This window comes from Ictalurus punctatus, chromosome 28 (genome assembly GCF_001660625.3).
Source record: "Ictalurus punctatus breed USDA103 chromosome 28, Coco_2.0, whole genome shotgun sequence".
Lineage (NCBI taxonomy): Eukaryota > Metazoa > Chordata > Actinopteri > Siluriformes > Ictaluridae > Ictalurus > Ictalurus punctatus.
In genome coordinates, this window is record NC_030443.2 from 6,768,080 (window position 1) to 6,790,821 (window position 22,742).

Sequence of the window (22,742 nt, forward strand, 5' to 3'; positions counted from 1 at the left end):
CTCTTCTGATTATTCTTTTGACTCCCTGGTCAGAAATCTTGCAAGGAGCTCCTGTGTGTGGCTGGTTGATGACAGAGTGATGTTGCTTACACTTGTTTCCACTTCTACTTCCACAAGTTTAGAAATACATCTGTATCCAAATCCATCAATATGTTTCACAACAATAAGGTTTGAAAGTTTTAGGAGCGTTCTTTCCTTTTACCCATCATGAGATGTTTCTTGTGTGACACCTTGGTAATGAAAAGCCTTTTTTATAAACCATAAATTTTCTAACCCAGCTCATATTATTTTGCACAGATAGGAGGTATAATTACTTTGTAACTACTTACGGATTTTAGCTGGTTCCTTGCGTTACCTTGCCTTGGAGAAATGGTTTTTCTTAGTGTCTTCAATACTTTTTTCCTGTGTCATTCCACTATATTACACATTACTTTATTTATGGACTTTAATGTTGTGAATTCTTTATATTTGTGGATTTCTTGAGTTAATTCTGATGTCTGGTGAAAATTTCATTTGAATAACCTCATTGGAAATATATTTACTGAAAAAAATGTCCAATACTTATTTCCCCCACTGTATCATTCCAATGAAGATCAAATCTAAGGGGCGATTCACTCTCTGAAATTACCTGAAACAAATGTTACTGATCGGCATGAAATAATTCTACTATTCTGTATGTTTTTTATTACCAGTTTTGGTGCTTTTGTACTTGGTTCAAGCAAAAAGTGATCCAGCTTAAAGGATAATTCACCTAAGAATAAAAATTATGTCATCAATTACTCACCCTCATGTCATTCTAAACTAAAAAGACTTTCATTCATCGTCAGAATACAAATGAATTCGGATTTCATGAAAATGAAGAAGAAACCTGGGAGATGTCCCTCCATTTACAGTCCAGTAACCAAAACTTTCAAGCTCCAAAAAGTTCATAAAGGCATCGTAAAAGTAATCCAGTGACTCCAGTGGTTTAATCCCTATTTTATGAAGTGGTACAAATGCTTTGTCTTAATCAGAAATGAAAGTTTCTGATTAGCTAGTCTGTTCATATCCCAATATGTCTTAGTCCCAGTGCAAAGTCTTAAGCCTAGTTCACACTGCACCGACAGACACAGACAATCACCAACTTTTAAAAGTTGGCCGTTGGATTTAGAATGTTGGGAAACAACTGTCATGTTCACATTGCCCCAACAGACACGAACAAATGTTTTTTATTTATACTCAGACTGGTTTAAAAATGATTCCTTTACCACAATCAAAATTTTACTATTACTAGTGACTTTACCTGCCATTCTTCTCCTGAATGAGATTGTGAAAGAGGTTGCGGGTGAAGCCTTGGTTGTCACAACGTGAGAGACAGGGAGCTTACTTACATTTATACAGAGAACTGCAAACAGAGGATGGGCAAAGCTTTCAAAATTTTGCTTGGTTTTCCCCCAAGCAGTTGCACCAAGAAAGCCATCTTTCTTAGGGTATGTGGCAACCTAAGACCATTATTAAATCATACATTATATACAATATTTTTAAGCAAATGTTAGTTATAAACATTTGTTATGATTTTGTTTCTTACTTCATGAAACAGAATATGGAAAATAGCATACAGTTAATAGATGTTCCCAATTAAAACCAAAACACAAGAGTAGATGATCCTCACCCCAGGTCAAAATAAACAATTTTATTCAAATAACAAATCAATCCATAATTTATCCTCTTCTTTCTGATTCATCCAGAAATCTACCACTTTACCCACAGCAAAGATTTAGCACACCTAGTGCATGGGCTTTCATTTTAATGGAGTTTTCAAGGAGTCGCGCAACATTGTCATAGCAATGGTTCATGCCCAGGTCAGATTACGTCAGAATCTGTTGGAAAATCATACCATACTGCGACCAATAAACACTGATTAAACATGTTCAGTCAGTGAAAAAAGACGCTGAAAGGGTTAACACACTGATCTGACAAAACCCAACAAACATGTCTGTTGGTGTTGGTAGGCGTCTGTTGGTGCACCGTGAACTAGGCTTTACCATGCTTTCATGTTGTTAAATTCTGAGCTGTGTTTACTAGTCTCCATGTTTCCTGTTAGTTGTTTCTGATATGCTTTCTGGTTTAGACCTGTGCTTGTAATTCTTATTTCTTGATTACAGATTACCATTGTATATGTGTTGCTGCCTGCCTGTGTTATGACCCGTATAATGGACTCTGATAATGATTATTCGATTGCATGCTAAGTATAGGGTCTCACGCACTTGTGTCCATTCTTTTCTGTCCATATTATACTAATCTAATGTAGATACCAAAAAATGTAATGTAATATTGATATCTTTTGATATGAACAGTATTCCATTTATACCCCTGGAATTACACCTTCATTTCAACAGGCAATATGTCTCTTGTGAATTAAACTAAGGCCCATGCCTTAGATTCCTTCAATCAAGGCAACATTCTTGCATGGTGAAATGTCCTGAAATGTGGCTTCAAACTTCAGCTTGCTCAATAATTACCATGAACTACATTCCTTTCCCAACCGTTGCACCTCCCAAAAGATCTGTTCTGCCCACCCAGAAATAGGAAATGGAGACAGACATGTTTTATTTACAGTTCTTACATGGATAACAATAACATTCTGTGAAGCCTGGGAAAATGTGAAAAACCAAAATGTGTTTGCAGTGTAACTCATAGAAAATGAAGAGGTGCAGATGTTCTGTAAATCTTGTAGGAGATATATTTACAGGGTGGCAGGTCTGTTCTTACAGGGTTCTAGTTATGAGGCTAAATTAATAATTTAAGTTTGATGAACTTAAGAGTACGTTTTACGACTTGAATCTAAAACATAAGACAGTATCAGGACAGAGTAATTATTAAAATAATTAAACCAGACAATCACTTTCATTGTCTGCTGATACAGTTTGAACATTTCATCTTTTTCTTGCTCCCTCTATAGCATTCTATAGATTTTTTCCCTGCCTACCTGGTATTTTCTTCAGCTTTTGCCAATTGCTTCACATCTTTGTAAAATCCCCCCCCCCCCCCCCCCCCCAGAGAATTCTGTTGTTTCAGGTGTCTGCTGTGAAAACATTTATAAAAAAAAAAAAAAAAAAAAAAAAAAAAAAACCCTCGACATTTTTTATAGGTTCAGAAAAGAGTGAGTCATAATTATGTCAATTTTTTAATATCACTGGTTTGACCTACATGACTCACCTACACAATGATGCTATGGGAGTTACAACCTCACACTGAACCTCATGGAGAAATATTGATTTTTATTTTTATTGAGCCGGGAACTTTGGATAAAGAAATACATGTAAATAGAGGAAGTAAACAGATATTCTTGCTTTTCTCCACAGAATGACCACCTGCTTTTTCACAGTCTTTATGTTGCATTCTAGACATAGAGCACAAGATACTTCATGTTATATGCTCCCACTCTGTCCAAATTTACACTGCTCAGAACCCTTTCATGACAATGGCCACGCCCCTGAAGGCTTTGGCAAACATAGGTTTCAACCTAATTGGAAGGTCATCAGCAGTGTTTGGTCAGCAGATCAGGCCAACATAATAAAAAAATTCCAGGAAACAGTACATTCTAACACAAGAACCTTAAAGAAAATATATTAATCTTTATAATTAACATGTGCTCTTCAATGGCCTCCATTGATCACACAGGTGGATGTTGACCTGCTATGGCATTACCGCCTGTTGCACGTTTTCCACCCATAGGATTACCGGAACGAGCTGTAGGGAGCCCCACTGACACTGTTCATGCATGCACAATGCCACTGGTTTAAAATGGTTTCCTCCAATTACACCTAGTATTACTCAGGTATGCTTGCACACACAGAGCCCTACAGACAACCAAACAGATAATTACAACCAAAGCCATACAGACCTTCCCAGTGACTGAGGCTGTGACAAGCCCCACTGGCACCATTAATGCATGCTCTATGCCACTGGTTCCATATGGCATAGGTCAGCTGCAGGGTCATCAGCTGGGTACCACCGCTCAACAATGTTTCACTGCTGGTTGCGAAGCATTGACAGAGATGTGTCCCTACCACCCTACTACAACTAGACCTTGGATTAGATGTTACTACCCCAACACTTCTCCTTTCTCCTCGCCCAGAGCCAAAAGCTGCTCTTCTTGGCCTTTTCAGCCAGCTCTTTCAGGGCTTCCCATATCCCTCAGAAGGTAACAGTTGATGTTCCAACAAAGCTACAGCATGTTATTTCTAGCAGGAAGATGTTAGTTCTCCAGCCAGCCTCCTTCCACTCAGCGACAAGATCTGAGTATTTCAGTCTCTTCCTCTCAATGGCAGCTTCTATTCCTTCCTCCCAGGGGATGGTTAGCTTGATGATGAGCACAGTCTTGGTGCCACATCACTATATCAGGTTGGCGACTTGTGTTTCTCACAAGTGATCTCACTAGTGAACTGGAGCTTCCTGCCAAGATCGACTCTCATTCTCAAGTCCTGTGTGAAAGGACTTTCCTTGATGAAACTCTTGGTGTGGCACTTGTGTTGCCCCCGTTTTTTCTGACAAAGATTTATTTATGTTTTCCTCCATTACCCACAATGACTACCAGCTGAAAATGGTGCCAGTGGGATTTACTCAGTTCATTTCTACCTAAAGAGAAGTTTTTGATCAAGTTCCAAAACTTCATGCTAATACCACCTAACACCATCATGTTCATAATCTTTTAGCTCACCAAATAGCTGAGCTGAGTCTCTGCCATAATTCAGTGTATACATATAGTTGCATTGTGTTCTGGATATCATGCTTTGTAGGCTTTGTAGACTGAAGCAAGCGAAAGGTAGGCAGATGTAATTACAATCCAAAAGAGTAAGGCAAAATCCATGGTCGATAAATGGGCAGGGGTCGGGCGATCAGGCAAACAGACAAAACTAGGCAAGGTAGAGAATGAAAACAATGGTCAAAAGTCACTTTGGTTAACCACAACAGTAAGGCTTGGATAATGGCAGTGAACACATCAACTGAACATTTACTTTGCCAAGTCTGAGTGTTCACAAAGTCCTTAAACTGTGTATGGGCTGAGTGTGAGATTGGTTGCAGGTGTGTGTAGTTAGTGCTGGCTCTTGGGAAATGGAGTTGCTGGTTGGCTGTGATATGACACTGGTTCTCTGAGTCCAATGTTTTTTGTTTTCACTTACTTTATATTTGTCATTAAAATGACAGTGAACCTAGATGAAAAATTATGAGTAAGAGAAAAAGCTCTTTCGTTTTTTGGCAACTACAGTGATATCCCTTATGTCCCCCTGTGATGGCAGAGTAGCAGACAGCCACATATTTTTAACGAGGACAATACAATAGCAAAATTGGCACCAGAATCACTAAACACATCAGAAAATTTAAATGCAAACATATTTTTATTTTATTTAATGTTTTTCAGTGTGGAGTGTTCAAGGTTTTCCACTTAGACCATGGATCTCAAGCTTTTTTAGACCCAGCATTCATGTTGAATGAGAAGGCCTGGCTCACAATCAATGTTCCAGTACATCCCAAAAGTGTTCAGTGCAGTTAAGGACAGGGCTCTCTGTCCTCCACACCACACACATCAAAACATCTGGGTTACGCATGTAACCCTGTTCCTTGAGAAGAGAACGAAACGTTGCATGAGCTTCATGCTGTGTGAAGTGCCCTTGCGCGTGACCGGTATCTGAAGTCTGTCTGAAATCACGCCTATTCATAGGCCTGCCGTGGACAGGTGACATGGCAATTTTATGCATCACTTGAATTTGAAATGGCACCTGTGAACCACGTTATCAGCCTCTATTATCTGAAGCGAAGATACAATTCACATGCATGCCTCAGTATGACAATGCTACGCAATGTCCCATTCCCTTCTCAGGGAACAGGGTTACATGTGTAACCTAGATGTTCCTTGTCAAAGGGAACTCATCATTGCGTGAGCTTCAGGCTGTGGGAACAAGATTACCCACTCTGTCATACTGAGGGTATGGCCTGTTCAAAAAGATACAAGCCCGAAGGACACTCAAGCCCGGGGTGAAATGCATGTCCAAATTGTAATACCGAATGAATATAGAGCAACCCGCCACAGCACACACATCCTGTAAAGGTACTCCTTTGGATAAAGCCTTCGAGGAGGTGACCCCCCCCTAGTGAAATGAGCCCTTATGCCCAGAGGCGTCGCGAGACCACGCACCCCATAAGCGATTGAGATTGCTTACACTATCCAATTAGAGATGCACTGTTTTGACACAGTATCACCTCTACTGTCGCCACCAAAGCAGACCAGCAACTGCTTTGACTTACACCACTAGCCAGAGTGGTGGACAAAAGTACAGAGAACCCTTACTGGACACAGTAGGTGCAATTTTTCATATTCCGGTGTGAAGAACGGAGGAGGGCAGAAAGCCTACAACACTACCAGCTGGGCAGCAGATGTAGGCACTTTAGGAATATAATCCGGCCTAGGATATAGGAAGGCCTGGACTAATCCAGGGGCAAAGTCAAGGCTGGAAGGGGAAAAGAGACAGCTTGTAGAAGGAATTCCTACTCGCTTGAGAGGCGTCAGGGCCAGCAAAAGAGCTACCTTTAGTGTAAGAAGCTTCTCTGAGGCTGACTCTAAAGGCTCAAATGGGGCGCCTAACAGAAATGTGTGGTCTGCAGATGGGCCCTAGCTGCCTGGCACCATGCATAAACCTCGATATTAGAGGATGTTGCCCCACGATGACTCCATAAATAGGGGCATGGCTGGCTAAAATGGTGGCCACGTAGACCCTGATTGTAGAAGGAGTCAACCCTGCTGAGATCTCCCGGACGGTAGCTATTGCGCAGTTTACTGGGTCTAACTGACGTTCCTCACACCACGAGACAAAATGTGGCCATTTGAGAGCATACAGTTTTCTTATGGATGATGCTCTAGTATTCAACATGGTCTCTACAGACTTAGTTGAGAGACCGGAATCTATGACCTGGTGCCTCTCAGCAGCCAGCCCCACAGTTTCCATAGCTCCATCCGGGGGTGATAAATCAACCCTCTAGCTTGAGAAAGTAAATCCCTGCAAATGGGAATCTCCCAGGGATTGCCATCTAGCAGGATATTATCTTTGAGAAGCATATTTGAGCTGACCAATAAGGTGCTACTAGCAGCAGACGTAGACGATCTAGGTGAACTCTTGCTGGAACTTCAGAGAGCAGAGCGATTGGGAGAAAAATGTACAGATGTGACCTCGACCACCTGTGTAGTATGGCATCCAGCCCCAACAGTTCGGGAGGAGTGAGGGCGAACCACAGCAGGCAGTGTGTTTTCTCCTCAGAGGCAAACACATCCGCTTCCGCTTGGCCGAACCTCCGCCATACAAACTTCACCACTTGTGGATGGAGCCTCCAATCCCCGGGCCTCACCCCCTGCCTTGACAGGATGTCTGCCCGGAATTTACATTGCACTCACTGACACAAACTTTCCCTCCACCCAGAGAAGAATTAATTGCACCTGCCTGAACAGGCAGCTTGAACATAACCCTCCCTGGTGGCTGATATATGAGACCACCACTGTGTTGTATGTCACAACTAACACATGGTGACATTTCAATTGAGGAGAAAGAATTTCAATGCTAGAATTATGGCCTGCATTTCTAGGCGATTTATATGGAACTCCAGATGGGGGCCGCTCCAGAGACCGTGAGCTGGACAGCCATCTATGACTGCACCCCAGCCCATGAGGGAGGCATCTGTCATTACCATCTTGTGATAAGGAGACACACCAAGAGTGTGACCCAAGGCTTTAAACTGGGGACACCTCCAAATTTTCAGCGCACGTAGGCATTGCCATTTGACACTGATTACTCTCAGGGGTTTCATACTCAGACTGAATCCGTGGAACGATAAGTTTGAGTGTCAACATCTTGAACCTGTATGTCTGAAGAATACAGTTCAGATGGCACAGATATAAAATTGGTTACATATTCCCATCTTTTTTTGCGGACCAGGAAATAACAACTGTAAAAACCTCCCTCCCTCCCTCAGGGAAAGAGGGATCTTACTTCCTGCACTAACGTCGGGCTCCTTCTTTGACTGCATGGCATTTCTGATCATTCTCAGATGAGGCCTACCAGCAGGCTGCGACTGTGGCTGCCTGGTCCCCCTGGCTCTCCCTGGTGCGAGGCAGGCTGCCATGCTCACCTTCTGTGCCTCCCTCACACTAGTGCTGGCCCAAACTTGACATGATGGGGAAGGAACTGTCTGAATGCCGCCGATTTCTGTTTCACTTCACAAAACCTGTTGGCAATGGTGATAACTATGCCACTGAACAGGCCGGAAGGTTGAACAGGGGTGTCCAGCAGGGAGACCTTATCCTTATCCCCCATCCCTGAGAGGTTGAGCCATAGATGCATCTCCACCCATTGAACAGCTGATATGATGGGCCATTTGCTTGGTTGCCCGAAGAGACAAATCTGTGGTGCAGCAAAGCTCTGCCACTGCCTAATTCCCAATTCTCTCCCTGCTGTCGAGCTCACTCAGCAGATCTGCTTGGTAGGCCTGCAACGCTGTCATTGTATGCCGAGGTGACCTTACATGGCTTGGATGGCAAAGCAGGCCCTGAAAATTTTCTGCCATCAATGGAGAGAGGAAGCTCACAAGTGCCTCTTCCACCTTTGGCATAGCCAAATACCCGTGCTGTTCATTCCCCAGAATGGCCGAATAATCTGACGTTGCAGGGTTATAAACATGGCATGTATGGTTTTCCTCAGAAGTGCAATATTTTGTCATGTACTTTTGGGAAATAGGGGAGTTTTCTGCAGTGTGAAGGAGCTCCAAATTCTGGCTGAGACTTGGACCGGGAAGATAGAGCAAGAGCCGAGCTCGTCTCAAGCTCCTCTTCCAGATCCATGTAGGATCCCCAGGACCTGAGCTGGCTAGCTGCCTTGGCAGCAGCCAGACCTGATCTGCGAGGCTGCGAAACCCAACTCCCTTCATCTGAGAAGAAAGCGAGCCACAAGTGGAGCCGTCTGACTCAAATGCATTCACAATGTGCATAGTCAGCCCCCTCAAGGGCTGCTGCAGCATGCTCCAGACACTTCACACAGAAAGTTTGTCTGTCTGTCCCCTGTAATGAAATGGGAGCAAGACATGACTCACTTCCCGAACTCCTTCTGACTCGTACTTTTTTTTTGCGAATGTTCACACAAATGACAGACACAGTCTTTTGCTGAAGTAATAAGGCTGATGACATGGTTAACAGGTGCTGTTTTATAGTCAGGCAACGCGCAAAATTGCCATATCACCTGACCACGGCAGACCTATAAATTGGCAAGATTTCACACAGATTTCAGATACCAGTCACGTGTGAGGGCACTTCCCACGGTGTGCAGCTTGCCAAACATTGAGTTCCCTTTGAAAGGGAACGTGACTTTAAGGACCTCATTTTGTGCACAGGGGCATTGTCATGCTGGAACAGAAAAGGATTTTCCTAAAAGCACCATCATAAAGTTAGAAGCATACACTTGTCCACAATGTGTTTGTATGCTATAGCATAAATTCAATTGAATTCAGTTTTATTTATATAGTGCTTTTAACAATAGAAATTGTCCCAAAGCAGCTTTACAGAAATATATAAATTCAGCATATAGATTTTAAATGTATGAATTTATCCATAATGAGCAAGTCAGAGGTGATGGTGGCAAGGAAAAACTCTCTGAGATGATATGAGGAAGAAACCTTGAGAAGAACCAGACTCAAAAGGGAACCTATCCTCATGTGGGTAACATCAGATAGTATAATTATAAATAAATCCCTTCTATAAATGTGCTAATACTACATGGTCAAATAGTGCAGTTGTGTAACCGGAAAATTCATTACACTTCCATAACTGTGGGGCTATGTAAGAGAAAGCTCTTCCCCCTGCTGTAGCGGTCACTGTTCAAGGTACCAACAAATAGCCCGCACCTTTTGATCGAAGTAGGTGTGGCGGATCATTAAAGGCCAAACGTTTGCTCAGGTACTGTGGTGTGAAACCATTTAGTGCTTTATAGGTCAATAGTAGTATTTTATAATCAATGTGAAATTTTACTGGGACCCAATAGGGATAGAGGGTTAGGTGATAGGGATAGATATGATGTGGTCATATCTTCTGGTTCTAGTAAGGACTCTTGCAGTTGCTTTCTTGACTAACTGAAGCTTGTTTATGCACCTACTGGAACAGCCACACAGTAAGGCATTACAATAATCCATCCTAGAGGTAACGAAAGCATGAACTAATTTTTCTGCATCATGTACTGACATTATATTTCTTATCATAGCAATATTTCTGAGATGAAAGAAGTCTATCCTAGTAATATTATGTACATGAGCCTGAAATGAAAGACTGGAGTCAATGATCCTAGCGAGGTCTTTTATTGCTGCAAATGATGAAACAAAAAGGCCATCCAGTGTTACTTTTTAAACAGAAAGCTTACTTCTAACTGCATGTGGTCCTAGTACAAGTACTTCTGTCTTGTCAGAATTAAGTAAAATTAACTGAATAAGCATCCAGTGTATAATGTCCTTTACACATTACTCAACTTTATTAAGTTGGGGTCTGTGATCTGGTTTTGCTGAAACATACAAGTGTGTCATCAACATAACAGTGAAAGCTAATGCCATGTTTACGAATAATTTGACCCAGAGGCAGAATATATAAAGAAAAGAGAAGTGGGCCTAAAATAGACACTTGCAGAACACCAAACTTTACCTCAGTATGCCTAGAGAAGTCACCATTACATCACAGGGGTTCAAACCTATGTAAAAGGCTCTGGGACTCCAAAGAACCACAGCGTTATCTCATTATCTCCAAATGGAAAAACTCGGCACAGTAGTGAACCTTCCCAGAAGTGGCCGACCTTCCAAAATTCCTCCAAGAGCACAGTAACTACTCATCCAGGAAGTCACAAAAGAGCCAAGGACAATATCAAAGGAATTACAGGCCTCTCGTGCATCAATAAAGGTCACTGTTCATGACTCCACTATTAGAAAGACACTGGCCAAAAAATGGCATCCATGGAAGAGTGGCAAGGTGAAAACCTCTGCTAACCCAGAAGAACATTAAGGTTTGTCTGAATTTTGCCAAAACACACCTTGATGATTCTCAAACCTTTTGGGAGAATGTTCTATGGACTGCTGAACTGAAAGTGGAACTGTTTGGAAGACAGGGGTCCCGTTACATCTGTTGTAAACCAAACACAGAATTCCACAAAAAGAACATCGTGCCTATGGTCAAGCATGGTGGTGGTAATGTGATGGTGTGGGGATTGAGATGCTGTGGCAGGACCTTAAACAGGAAGTTCATGCTCAAAAACCCTCCAATATGGCTGAACTAAAGTAATTCTGCAAAGAAGAGTGGGCCAAAATTCCACCACAGTGCTGTGAAAGACTGCTCTCCAGTTATCATAAGTGATTGGTTGAAGCTATTGCTGCTAAGGTTGGCACAACCCGATTTAAGTTTAAGGGAGCAATTAGTTTTTCACATGGATGATAGGTGTTGGATAACTTTTTTTTGCTTAAAAAAATAATAATAATGAAAACAATATTGTGTGTACTCAGGTTGGCTTTGTTTTATGTTGTATTCCCTTCAGTCTCCTCAGACGGTGAACTGCATACTCAACTGCTTTAAAGTCTGGTGAGCAAATGCCAGAGGTTGAATGTCCTTGCCAGACATTTCTGGAAAATAAATTACAGTTATAATTATGAGACCTTAATGTTGTGATTAATACCTTCAGATAAAAGGGCTACACAAAATCATACACTGATCAAAGAACGCTTTGAGCACATAATTAATCCAAATGACAGCAAACAGCAACAAAAGGCTAAATATAAATTAATTAGTATTTCACAAATTCACACGGCTTTAAAGCTTTTTCTGGATTGCTCAATATAATATGTTTGATTTTTAATCATAAAAAGTGTTTTAACAACTAATGCATATTAAGTAAGGTACTCAATATCAAAGTAAATGAATGAACATTAATTTATTTGTTGAAAATTATAACATTTTTGTGTTAAAATTAGAACCCCACAGAATCATTTTTGTCAGTGCACTGCACTTATCGTGTTTTACAAATAGCCTTATTGCTCACATTTTAGAGAATTTAAATAGGTCTTTCATGCACAATCTGACCATGGCTCTCTCCTTGTTTACCTAATTTTAGATTAATCTTGTTTTATTGATGTCTTTAAGCAAGAAAAGGACTTACCAACATTAGTCAAATTGGTCACTGCTCTGGGCTAATTATTTAATTACAAAGCTTGGTTGGATTATAGAAGCAAAATAAACCCTTTGCTCCACTGACTTCAATAGAATTGAAAATGGTTTACAGGTAATAAAAATCAGTCACCAGTGCCAGCCAAATTAAGAGCACTTGACACAAAAGAGATAACACTAAAAACCAGAGGCAGTGGTGTCTCGGTGGTTAAGGTTAAGGTAACTGCTTGGATTGTATCCTCTTTGAATACTCTGAATACACTGTCCTTTCTTTAACAGGTAAAGCCTATGAGATCACATATGTCCGACTAAAGTTCTACACCAGCCGCCCAGAGAGTTTTGCCATTTACAAACGTACAAATGAGGCCGCAGCTTGGCAGCCATACCAGTACTACAGTGCATCCTGCCGTAAGACCTATGGGAGGGACTCCAAAGGCTTCATCCGACCTGGAGAGGAGGAGAGAACTGCACTCTGTACAGATGAGTTTAGCGACATTTCTCCATTAACAGGAGGAAATGTAGCTTTTTCTACCCTTGAAGGAAGACCCAGTGCCTACAACTTTGACCAGAGCCCTGTGCTACAGGTTTGCACATTTACAGTACTTAGTTATCATTCTGGGTTAAAACAATTTGCTCATGTTATGGCTGCATATTATGCAAAGTAAATTGGCGTTTGCCCCTTGGCTAGCCATCCAGTCAGAGGGGATTTCTAGAAATTTAATTTACATGAACTCTTTTGTGCTTACATGTGGGCAGTACACTTTTGCCAAATCATTCAGGTTGCATTGGAGATGTTAGAGCTCAGGATTAGTCAATGTGTAGCAACTGGATGCAGTGAAGAGTTAAGGTCATAATTCAGTGGGAATCTGCAGTCCTGGGAATGTCTTGATCAATAACACAGAACTTTTAACTTGATGAGATTTCATTGTATTATGCGCTAGCATTAGTGTTGATGATTTGTGAGCATACCAAGTGTATGTGAATAGATAAAAACAAATGAGTTCCCTTTCAAAATGAACTAAATATTGCATGAGCTTCACGCTTTGGGAAGCACCCTCGTGCTTCCCAAAGTATCTGAAGTCTGTGTAAAATCTGCAGTCTGTATCTGGTCTGTGTAAAATCACACCTGCCGTGGTTAGGTGATGTGGCATTTCGTACATTGCGTGACTATAAAATGGTGGTTGTAAACCACATAATCAGCTTTTTTGTCTTCAGCGAATCCGCATGTTGGCTGTCTGTGTAAACATTCCTAAAACTCTTCACTTCTCTCTATTTTCAAAAGAATATATAAATATATATCCTTTACAAACAGAATGAGCCTCCTGCTCTCATTTTATTGATGGACATATTTTTTGTGTGAAGTATATGGGTGTGGAGCTTGCTCCGGCAGCCCTCGAGGGGGCTGACTACATTCATTCTGAATGTTTCGCGATGACGTGGCTCCGCTCCCAGCTCTCTCACTTCTCAGTTGAAGTGAGATGGGTTTCGAAACCTCAGTACTGGGGGCGTCCCATATGAATCTGGAGGGGAAACCAGAGATGAGCCCTGTTCTATCTGTCGCTCTTTCCTACAGATCTGACTCCCCGCTTCTGTGTTTTGGAGCTCACGAAGCGACTTCTCCTTCCAGTATGGAGATTCAACCCACCTTCTCAGAATCTGAGGAGCCAGGGAATATTTTTTTATAGGAGTGGAGCATGCTGCAGCAGCCCTCCAGGGGGCTGACTGCACTCATTATGATATATATATATATATATATATATATATATATATATATATATATATATATATATATATATATATATACAGTGAGGGAAAAAAGTATTTGATCCCCTGCTGATTTTGTACGTTTGCCCACTGACAAAGAAATGATCAGTCTATAATTTTAATGGTAGTTGTATTTGAACAGTGAGAGACAGAATAACAACAAAAAAAATCCAGAAAAACGCACGTCAAAAATTTTATAAATTAATTTGCATTTTAATGAGGGAAAAAAGTATTTGACCCCCTCTCAATCAAAAAGATTTCTGGCTCCCAGGTGTCTTTTATACAGGTAACGAGCTGACATTAGGAGCACACTCTTAAAGGGAGTGCTATCAGTTATAATATCAGTTTGTTACCTGTATAAAAGACACCTGTCCACAAAAGCAATCAATCAATCAGATTCCAAACTCTCCACCATGGCCAAGACCAAAGAGCTCTCCAAGGATGTCAGGGACAAGATTGTAGACCTACACAAGTCTGGAATGGGCTACAAGACCATTGCCAAGCAGCTTGGTGAGAAGGGGACAACAGTTGGTGCGATTATTCGCAAATGTAAGAAGCACAAAAGAACTGTCAATCTCCCTCGGCCTGGGGCTCCATGCAAGATCTCACCTCGTGGAGTTGCAGTGATCATGAGAACAGTGAGGAATCAGCCCAGAACTACACGGGAGGATCTTGTCAATGATCTCAAGGCAGCTGGGACCATAGTCACCAAGAAAACAATTGGTAACACACTACGCCGTGAAGGACTGAAATCCTGCAGCGCGCGCAAGGTCCGCTACTCAAGAAAGCACATATACATGCCCATCTGAAGTTTGCCAATGAACATCTGAATGATTCAGAGGACAACTGGGTGAAAGTGTTGAGGTCAGATGAGACCAAAATGGAGCTCTTTGACATCAACTCAACTCGCCGTGTTTGGAGGAGGAGGAATGCTGCCTATGACCCCAAGAACACCATCCCCACCGTCAAACATGGAGGTGGAAACATTATGCTTTGGGGTTTTTTTTCTGCTAAGGGGACAGGACAACTTCACCGCATCAAAGGGACGATGGACGGAGCCATGTACTGTCAAATCTCGGGTGAAAACCTCCTTCCCTCAGCCAGGGCATTGAAAATGGGTCGTGGATGGATATTCCAGCATGACAATGACCCAAAACACACGGCCAAGGCAACAAAGGAGTGGCTCAAGAAGAAGCACATTAAGGTCCTGGAGTGACCTAGGCAGTCTCCAGACCTTAATCCCATAGAAAATCTGTGGAGGGAGCTGAAGGTTCGAGTTGCCAAACGTCAGCCTCGAAACCTTAATGACTTGGAGAAGATCTGCAAAGAGGAGTAGGACAAAATCCCTCCTGAGATGTGTGCAAACCTGGTGGCCAACTACAAGAAACGTCTGACCTCTGTGATTGCCAACAAGGGTTTTTAAACCAAGTACTAAGTCATGTTTTGCAGAGGGGTCAAATACTTATTTCCCTCATTAAAATGCAAATCAATTTATAACATTTTTGACATGCGTTTTTCTGGATTTTTTTGTTGTTATTCTGTCTCTCACTGTTCAAATAAACCTACCATTAAAATTATAGACTGATCATTTCTTTGTCAATGGGCAAACGTACAAAATCAGCAGGGGATCAAATACTTTTTTCCCTCACTGTATATATATATATATATATATATATATATATATATATATATATATATATATATATATATATATATATATATATATTTAAAGGCACAATGAAGCGGCTCTGCTCTTGGCTCTCTCACTTCTCTCACTTCTCAGCCAAAGGGCAATGGGTTTCAGGACCTCAGGGCTCTAGGCCTACTGCTGTCAAAGCAGCCAGCTGGCTGGGATTCTGCGGGTTCTGTATGGATCTGAAGGAGGAACTGGAAATAAGCGCTGCTCTATCTCTCACTCATTCCTTGGGATCCGACTGTCCTGTACCGGGTTTTGGAGCTCATGAAGCAACTTCTCACTCCGGTATGGAGAGTCAACCCACCCTCTCTAAATCTGAGGAGCCAGAGGGGGTGCCAGTGAGAAGGAGAGTGCTCCCACACACCCCAGAAAACTCCTCTTTTCCCAGAAGTGCACCATTAAATGTCATGTTTCTGGGGAAAGCCGTGTTTATAACCTAGCAACGTTGGATTATTCAGCCATCATGGGGAATAAACAATACAGCTATTTTGATGTGCCAAAGGTGAAGGAGGCACTTGTGAGCTACCTCACTCCATCAATGGCAGCAAAATCCAGGGGGCCGGCTTTGCCATCCAGGCTGTGTAAGACCACCTCGACGCTGGTTGGTTTAGCCTATGCAGCAGCGGGTCTTGCTTGTGGGTCTCGGAATACAATTGTAGTGTTGCAGGTCTACCAGGCAGACCTGCCAAATTGTGAGGGAGATATAGAAGGTGAGTGTGGTGGCCTGCCTCCCCCAATAGAAAGCCAGGGGGACCGGGTGGCCATAGTTGCAGCTTGCTAGTAGGCCTGATTTTAAAATGATAATCAATTATTATTGGTAATCAATGATTAAATAATGGCAAAAAGAAGTGGTCCTAAGGGCCATGGAGGGAGGTGTCAGGGGACAAGAGGTTGGTATGGCAGATCTCTCTTGGACAAAGGGACCATAGAATCTGTACCTCTAACTCTGAGGTAGGGAGGTTTTTACAGCCATTATTTCCTTGTCCACAGTAGAGACGGAAGTATGCGGCCAATTTTAGATCCGCATCATCTGAGCCATACTCTTTGGACATACAGGTTCAGGATGTTGACTCTCAAACTCACCACAGATTCAGTGGATTGGACTACCTCAGTTCGAGGATTGGTTTGTGATGATAGGTCTAAAAAAAAAACATGCATATTGCCCGTCACAGGAAATACCTGAGGTTTGCGTTTGGAGGCATTGCATATAAACATCGGTTCTTCCTTTCACAAGTTCGCTGGCTCCTTTGCGACTCCAGGGCATCCGTATGCTAAACTACCTGGACGACTGGTTAATTCTAGCGCCGTCCAGGAACTTGGCGATTCAACCTCGAGATGTTGTTCTCGCCCATGTAAAGAACTTGGGGCTCGAGGCTGAATCTCAGAGAAAGTATGCTTTTTCACTTTTATAGGGGTCATATGGGATTTGAATACAATGAGGGTGTGTCGATCCCCAACATGTGTAGTGCAACCCTAGCAACATTGAGCAAGATAAAGTTAGGTCTGGGCATCCCCTCCAGTCTCTAAGGAGACTGTTGTGTCTTATGCCAGCAGCAGCCTACTGCATACCATTGGGCCCATTGCACATGAAACCATTCAGTAATATCTGAAAGTTGGCAGTTTCATCCAAGGACGAAACCCCTGAGAATAATCAGTCTCACACAGTGATGCCTACATGCTCTGAGAACTTGGAGGTGTCCTCGGTTTCTAGCCTCAGGTCACACTCTAGGGGTGTCTCTTATTGCAAGACGATAATGTCAGACATCTCCCTCACGGTCTCTGGAATGGCCCTTATCTAGTGTGGCATAGAAATCACCTAGAAGTGTGGGCCATACTCCTAACACTGAAATTCTGCTCCTCAGTTGAGAGGTCACTATGTGTCAGTTATGACAGACAACACAGCGGTGGTCTCATATAGCAACCACCAGGGAAGGTTATGGTCATTCCCCTGTTCAGGCAGGCTATACTAATTCTTTTCTGGTGGTGGGGAAGTTTTGTCACTGAGTCTAATGTACGTTCCGGGGCAACTGGAATGTGGGGGCAGACATACTGTCAAGGCAGGGGTATTGGAGGCTCCATTCACAAGTGGAGTCCATATAGCAAAGGTTCAGAAGTGGACACGTTTGCCTCCGAGGAGACAACACACTGCCCACTGTGGTTCGCCTTCACTCCTCCACACCAAAGTAAAAAGGTCAGATCTTTACGCCATGGTACACACATGGATGAGCTCATGTCTGTACACCTTTCCCCTCATTGCTTTGCTTCCACAGGCTTTAGCGAGAGTTCACCAAGACTGTGCTACATCTGCTGCTATTGCACCTGATTGGCCAGCTTGAATTTGGTTCTCGGAGGTATTATCTCTGCTGGACGGCACTCCCTGGGAGAGTCCCACTCTCAGGGTCCATTGTCTCAAGACAGAGGGTTGATTTATCACCCTCAGTCGGAACTATGGAAAATGTGAATCTGGTCCCAGAAGGGGACCAGCTCATAGATTCCGGTCTCTCAACCGAGATTCTACAGTTAAATGCTAGAGCACCATCCATGAGAAAATTGTATGCATTCAAGTGGCAACTTTATCATGGTGTGAGGAATGTCAATGAGACCAAGTAAACTGCACAATAGCTACAGTCCTGGAGTTCTAATAGGAACATTTCTCAGCAGGGTTGGCTTCTTCTACAATTATGTGGCCACCATTTTGGCCAGCCACACCCCTATTGATGTGGCCTCTGTGGCAGGACATACCCTCACTATGACGGAGTGGGTATACTCATTCCCACAGCAGAAAGCTCATGCAATGTTGAGTCCCTTTGAAAGGGAAAGTCTGGGTTACATAGGTAACCGTGTTCCCTGAGAAGGGAACAAGACACTGTGTGAGCTTCACACTTATCTGCTACATTAGTGTTAATGGTAGTTTGGATGCTAGTTACTATCCTGGGTTTGCCTTTGTGAATGTACAACAGGAAAGTTGCTAAATTGCTTGGCTAGCTGTAGTATAGCTGTATATACAATAACTAATTAAACTAATTAAACTCTTTTAAAGTCAGATTTGACTATGCTTAGAGTGCTCTTTTAAGATTATTACTTGTCATACTGTACTCCATGTCAGAGTATAAAATGAAGATCATCTAACAATTGACTTAAAGTTTAAAGAAAAAGAAAATTACTAACATAAACAGAGACATTCTTCAATGTGTATTTGAGGTAATTAGAAAAGTTTTCTATCCATTAGTATGATTAATTTACATTTTGCCACTGCCACAACCATATTCGTAGCCATCTCATGAGTTTCACATAATCCTATGCTGCCCTGCTATTGGTTGCTTGTAGATAACAGCAGCAGTCACACACCTAATTTTTAAAATTTTAATAATAAAAAAAAAAATTCTGACACAGCCAGATTACAATGGCACTAAATCGGTTACTGGTTAGCTCTAAGACCAGCGATCTCAATTCACAACCAAAGAATGGTTTTGGTGTTGTGTTGTATGTCTACGACAAAAAAAATCTAGCCAAAAAATCATAGTGTAAACCCAGCTTTACATTCTTTCTGTTTCAGTTCTTACTATTTATATGGTTTATGTGTGTGTGTTGCAGTAATTGTCACCAGGTGTATGTAATTTTTCTACAACTGCTGTGCATATCCTTCTCTAATCTGTAAACAAATTATAGATTTTTACCCCACAACATTTCTCACACACAAATACAACAAATTACAAAGATGAAATGAAAGGGAAGTTTTATTATATGCAAGAAGCATGTAGTTTAGTAGATCACTCACTTTCCATAAAGTTTTCACTCTGACCTTTCAGTGGAAATCACAGTAATCAGTTCACACTAAAAAAATCACAGTAGGCAAATGACAGGGCATGGTGACAATGAAGGGTTCCAAGTTATATTTAGTTCTTCAATTTCCTAAACATAAAACACACAAATTTACTTTTGCACACAATTTAATGAAGCTAGAAGACATACATTGAGGTCATGGAATTTGTGTGCAGAATTTACAGTAATCAATTTTATTACACTTTAAATTTGCTGTTTGATTTGTCATGTTAATAATTTTTGAATAGCACTTGAGTCCATAGTAATGTTTGTGGTCCAATGTGCACAATTTGGATATTACTTCCCCACTACACATGCTTAACTGAACTTGTTTTTATGATCTTCAAATAAACACCATTCTTTGTTAGCAGTTTTCTAAGCTTTGTTTACTCGAATAAATTTTTGTTTATGCTCCAAAAGTTAATGCTCGCCATTTTGGCACAGACTGCTCATGTGGGTGGGCTTAACAGCGATGTACTCTCATTGGCTAGTGAAATTCTGATCGACAGCTACCTGGCCAGGAAGTAGAGACTTCAGTATTGGGAATTTTGGAAAGTGTTCTGGATGAGGTTCTCTGTATAGTTATAGTGTTTGTAATTCGTAGAGGAAATTACTTACTTACTTCATCAGAAAATTTGTTTGAGGTTTGGGTAGTCTTATATGACTTTTTTTTTTTTTTTTAAATGAGCTCTCGGAGCAGCACAGAGCATTGTCATCATCAATGTTATCATCCTCACCCTCAGCTGGACACTCGAGCTGTCAATCCAAATCTCATTAGCCAATGAGAGTAAATCACTGTTAAGCCCACCTACATGTGAGATTTGTGCCAGAATGGCGAACGTAAACTTGTGGAGCATAAATTTGAAAGCATAAATGAAAAATCGTGATTAGCGAAAACAAAGCTTAGAAATCTGTTAACACAGAATGCTATTTATTTGAAGACCATGTTAAATTTTTGCCACCCAGTTCACCGTTTTCAATTTCAGAGTGTTTTTCTCATTGTATACTATGTTCATTTCTTAAAAAGATACGTTCAATATTTTTGGCACAAATGTAATTCCATATAAATACAGCTTAATAAGATAAGTGGATGGAATGCTAGTCATGAAACATATGGACAGCATTATATTATCATGTGTAAAATATGTATCTGATTTGATAATATATTTGTATTTTTAAAAAAGAGACAGATTGTTTATTAGGGGAGAAATTTACATTAATAATAATTCAAATTTGTATGCAAAAAAATAGTATGCAAACAAGCCGAGCCAAAACATCAAACATCAGTTATCCTGCCATTAATCCTACAGGAATTTCACCACTCTTGACTTAATGACCTGAAAATCTTTCAAGCACATCAAAGTTAGAGTTAGTCTTAAACATAGACAGAGTTGCTGCTAACCTTTGCCTTAACTGGAAGAAACCAATCTTACAGAAGGTGGTGAGTCTTAAAGGATGCCTCTAGCATACAAAATAGTTTTTCCTCTTTATTCACATGAGACTTAGTCATCACACCTTCCTGAAAAAAAAAAAAAATCACTTGCTTTGTGATTTAAAAATAAAATATCTGTACCAATAACATGCTTTATTAAATGGATAGCTCTCCATCCAGAAAGATCAGGTGCTGGTGGTCCATTAATTTTGTCTTTCAATAGTGGAAACTGCTTCAGGCTCATAAAAGAATGGTGGTAAAAAGTTATGTTCAAAATGTCATATTTTTTTCATTCTAGAATGCATTTACAACTTTTCTACTTTTACTTTGTTTCCTGTAGGAGATTAAAAACTACATTACATACATATTAAAATGCATTACAATATGAATTTTTCCTCTACTGAAAAAATAGTGTGGAGGAAAATGAAGTATGTAGACAGAGACAAACTGTTTCTTTCCTCTCTCTCCACGTACTTTTTTAAGCCCTGTATGCACCGATATCTTTATTTCGTAATTACATTTAGGTCTGTAGCTACACAAAGGTTTTAATTAAAATCTCTGCATAAGTCAACCTCAGTCAACCTCAGTGTTCATGCTCTGACTAGAGTTGGCCCAATCTCACTTTTTCTTTTTCAATACTGATAATTAAGTATCAATTATCTTTCTTTAAAAATTACGAAAGGTAAAAAAAGATTTTGAGTTCTTCGCTTGAAAATGCAGGAAGAAATACATGGCTAAAATATTAGCAGTTCACTATTTCACACAAAACGTTATATATATATATATATATATATATTGTAAATATAAAATGAAACATATCCTAACAAAATACAATCAACACTCTTTATATGTAAACATTTCCAGATTTGAAACATTTCCTGATATTTAAGGCTATATTTGTTGTAGGATTGGATTGAATTAGTTCTTTTTCCCTCTGATATTAGATCCACCTTTTTTTTGGTATCAGCCCTGGGTCTCATATTAGTGTTGTCATGTTTTAACATACAACTATTACATACATACATTAGAAAGGCTTAATGAGCCAATAAGCTGAATGCAATCTGAATTCCACATTGTCTGACCACTGAATGGTAGTAATCATTCATTTACTCACCTTCAATAATTGCTTTATCCATGCCTGATCCAGAGCCTACCCTGGGAACCCTGGCTGTGTGGAGGGATTATGCCCTGGATGGGACACCAGTCCATCATGAACGCACACTTATTCACACACTCATTCACACCTAGGGGCAGCCTGCAAATAAAGATAATTTATTGGCATCTGACTCTAAATGTTTGCTGAACAAGCAACCACACACATACAATATTGAGAATCATCAACCATGTCACCATGCCAATCAACGTGCATGTGTCGTATTATTAAATGTCAAAAGACTGAGCCATTCAGTACGTTCAATATCATTTTTTCTGCATCCAATACAAACTAGGATGCATGCACAAGGAGGGGTGTATTTTTTCAAAGAGTTCATACAGTAACATGGTCAAATCCAGCTTTGTTTATAAACATATCAGACAGGGCTTAATGGTTTTGACTGTGCAATGAACAACAAGACTTTGCAAAGGCAAACACAAAGGCTAAATACTGTACTGTATGCACAGTCTGATTGACAGGCAAGTCTCCAGTGATTAGCACAGCACAGTGCAATTCAAAAGGAAGAGCACTTGTATGCTGTTGTAATTCTTCTCTTTTTCCCTTCTACCCATAATGTGACATTTACATTAGATTTTTTTTTTTAAAGAGTAGCCTGCTTTTTAGAGAACAAACAAGCCAGGTGAAAATCAGAGAAAATCAT

General features: G+C 40.9%; 1 protein-coding gene across 2 annotated transcripts in view; it reads left to right on the forward strand.

Annotated features, from left to right (window-relative positions):
* The window catches only part of lamc3 (laminin, gamma 3), a 169,843-nt gene that overhangs the window by 14,361 nt on the left and 132,740 nt on the right, over window positions 1–22,742 (forward strand). For both annotated transcript variants that reach the window (XM_017460411.2, XM_017460410.2), the window contains exon 2: window positions 12,494–12,798. In XM_017460411.2, the coding sequence (XP_017315900.1) occupies window positions 12,494–12,798 (305 nt within the window). The remainder of the gene's footprint in view (window positions 1–12,493; window positions 12,799–22,742) is intronic.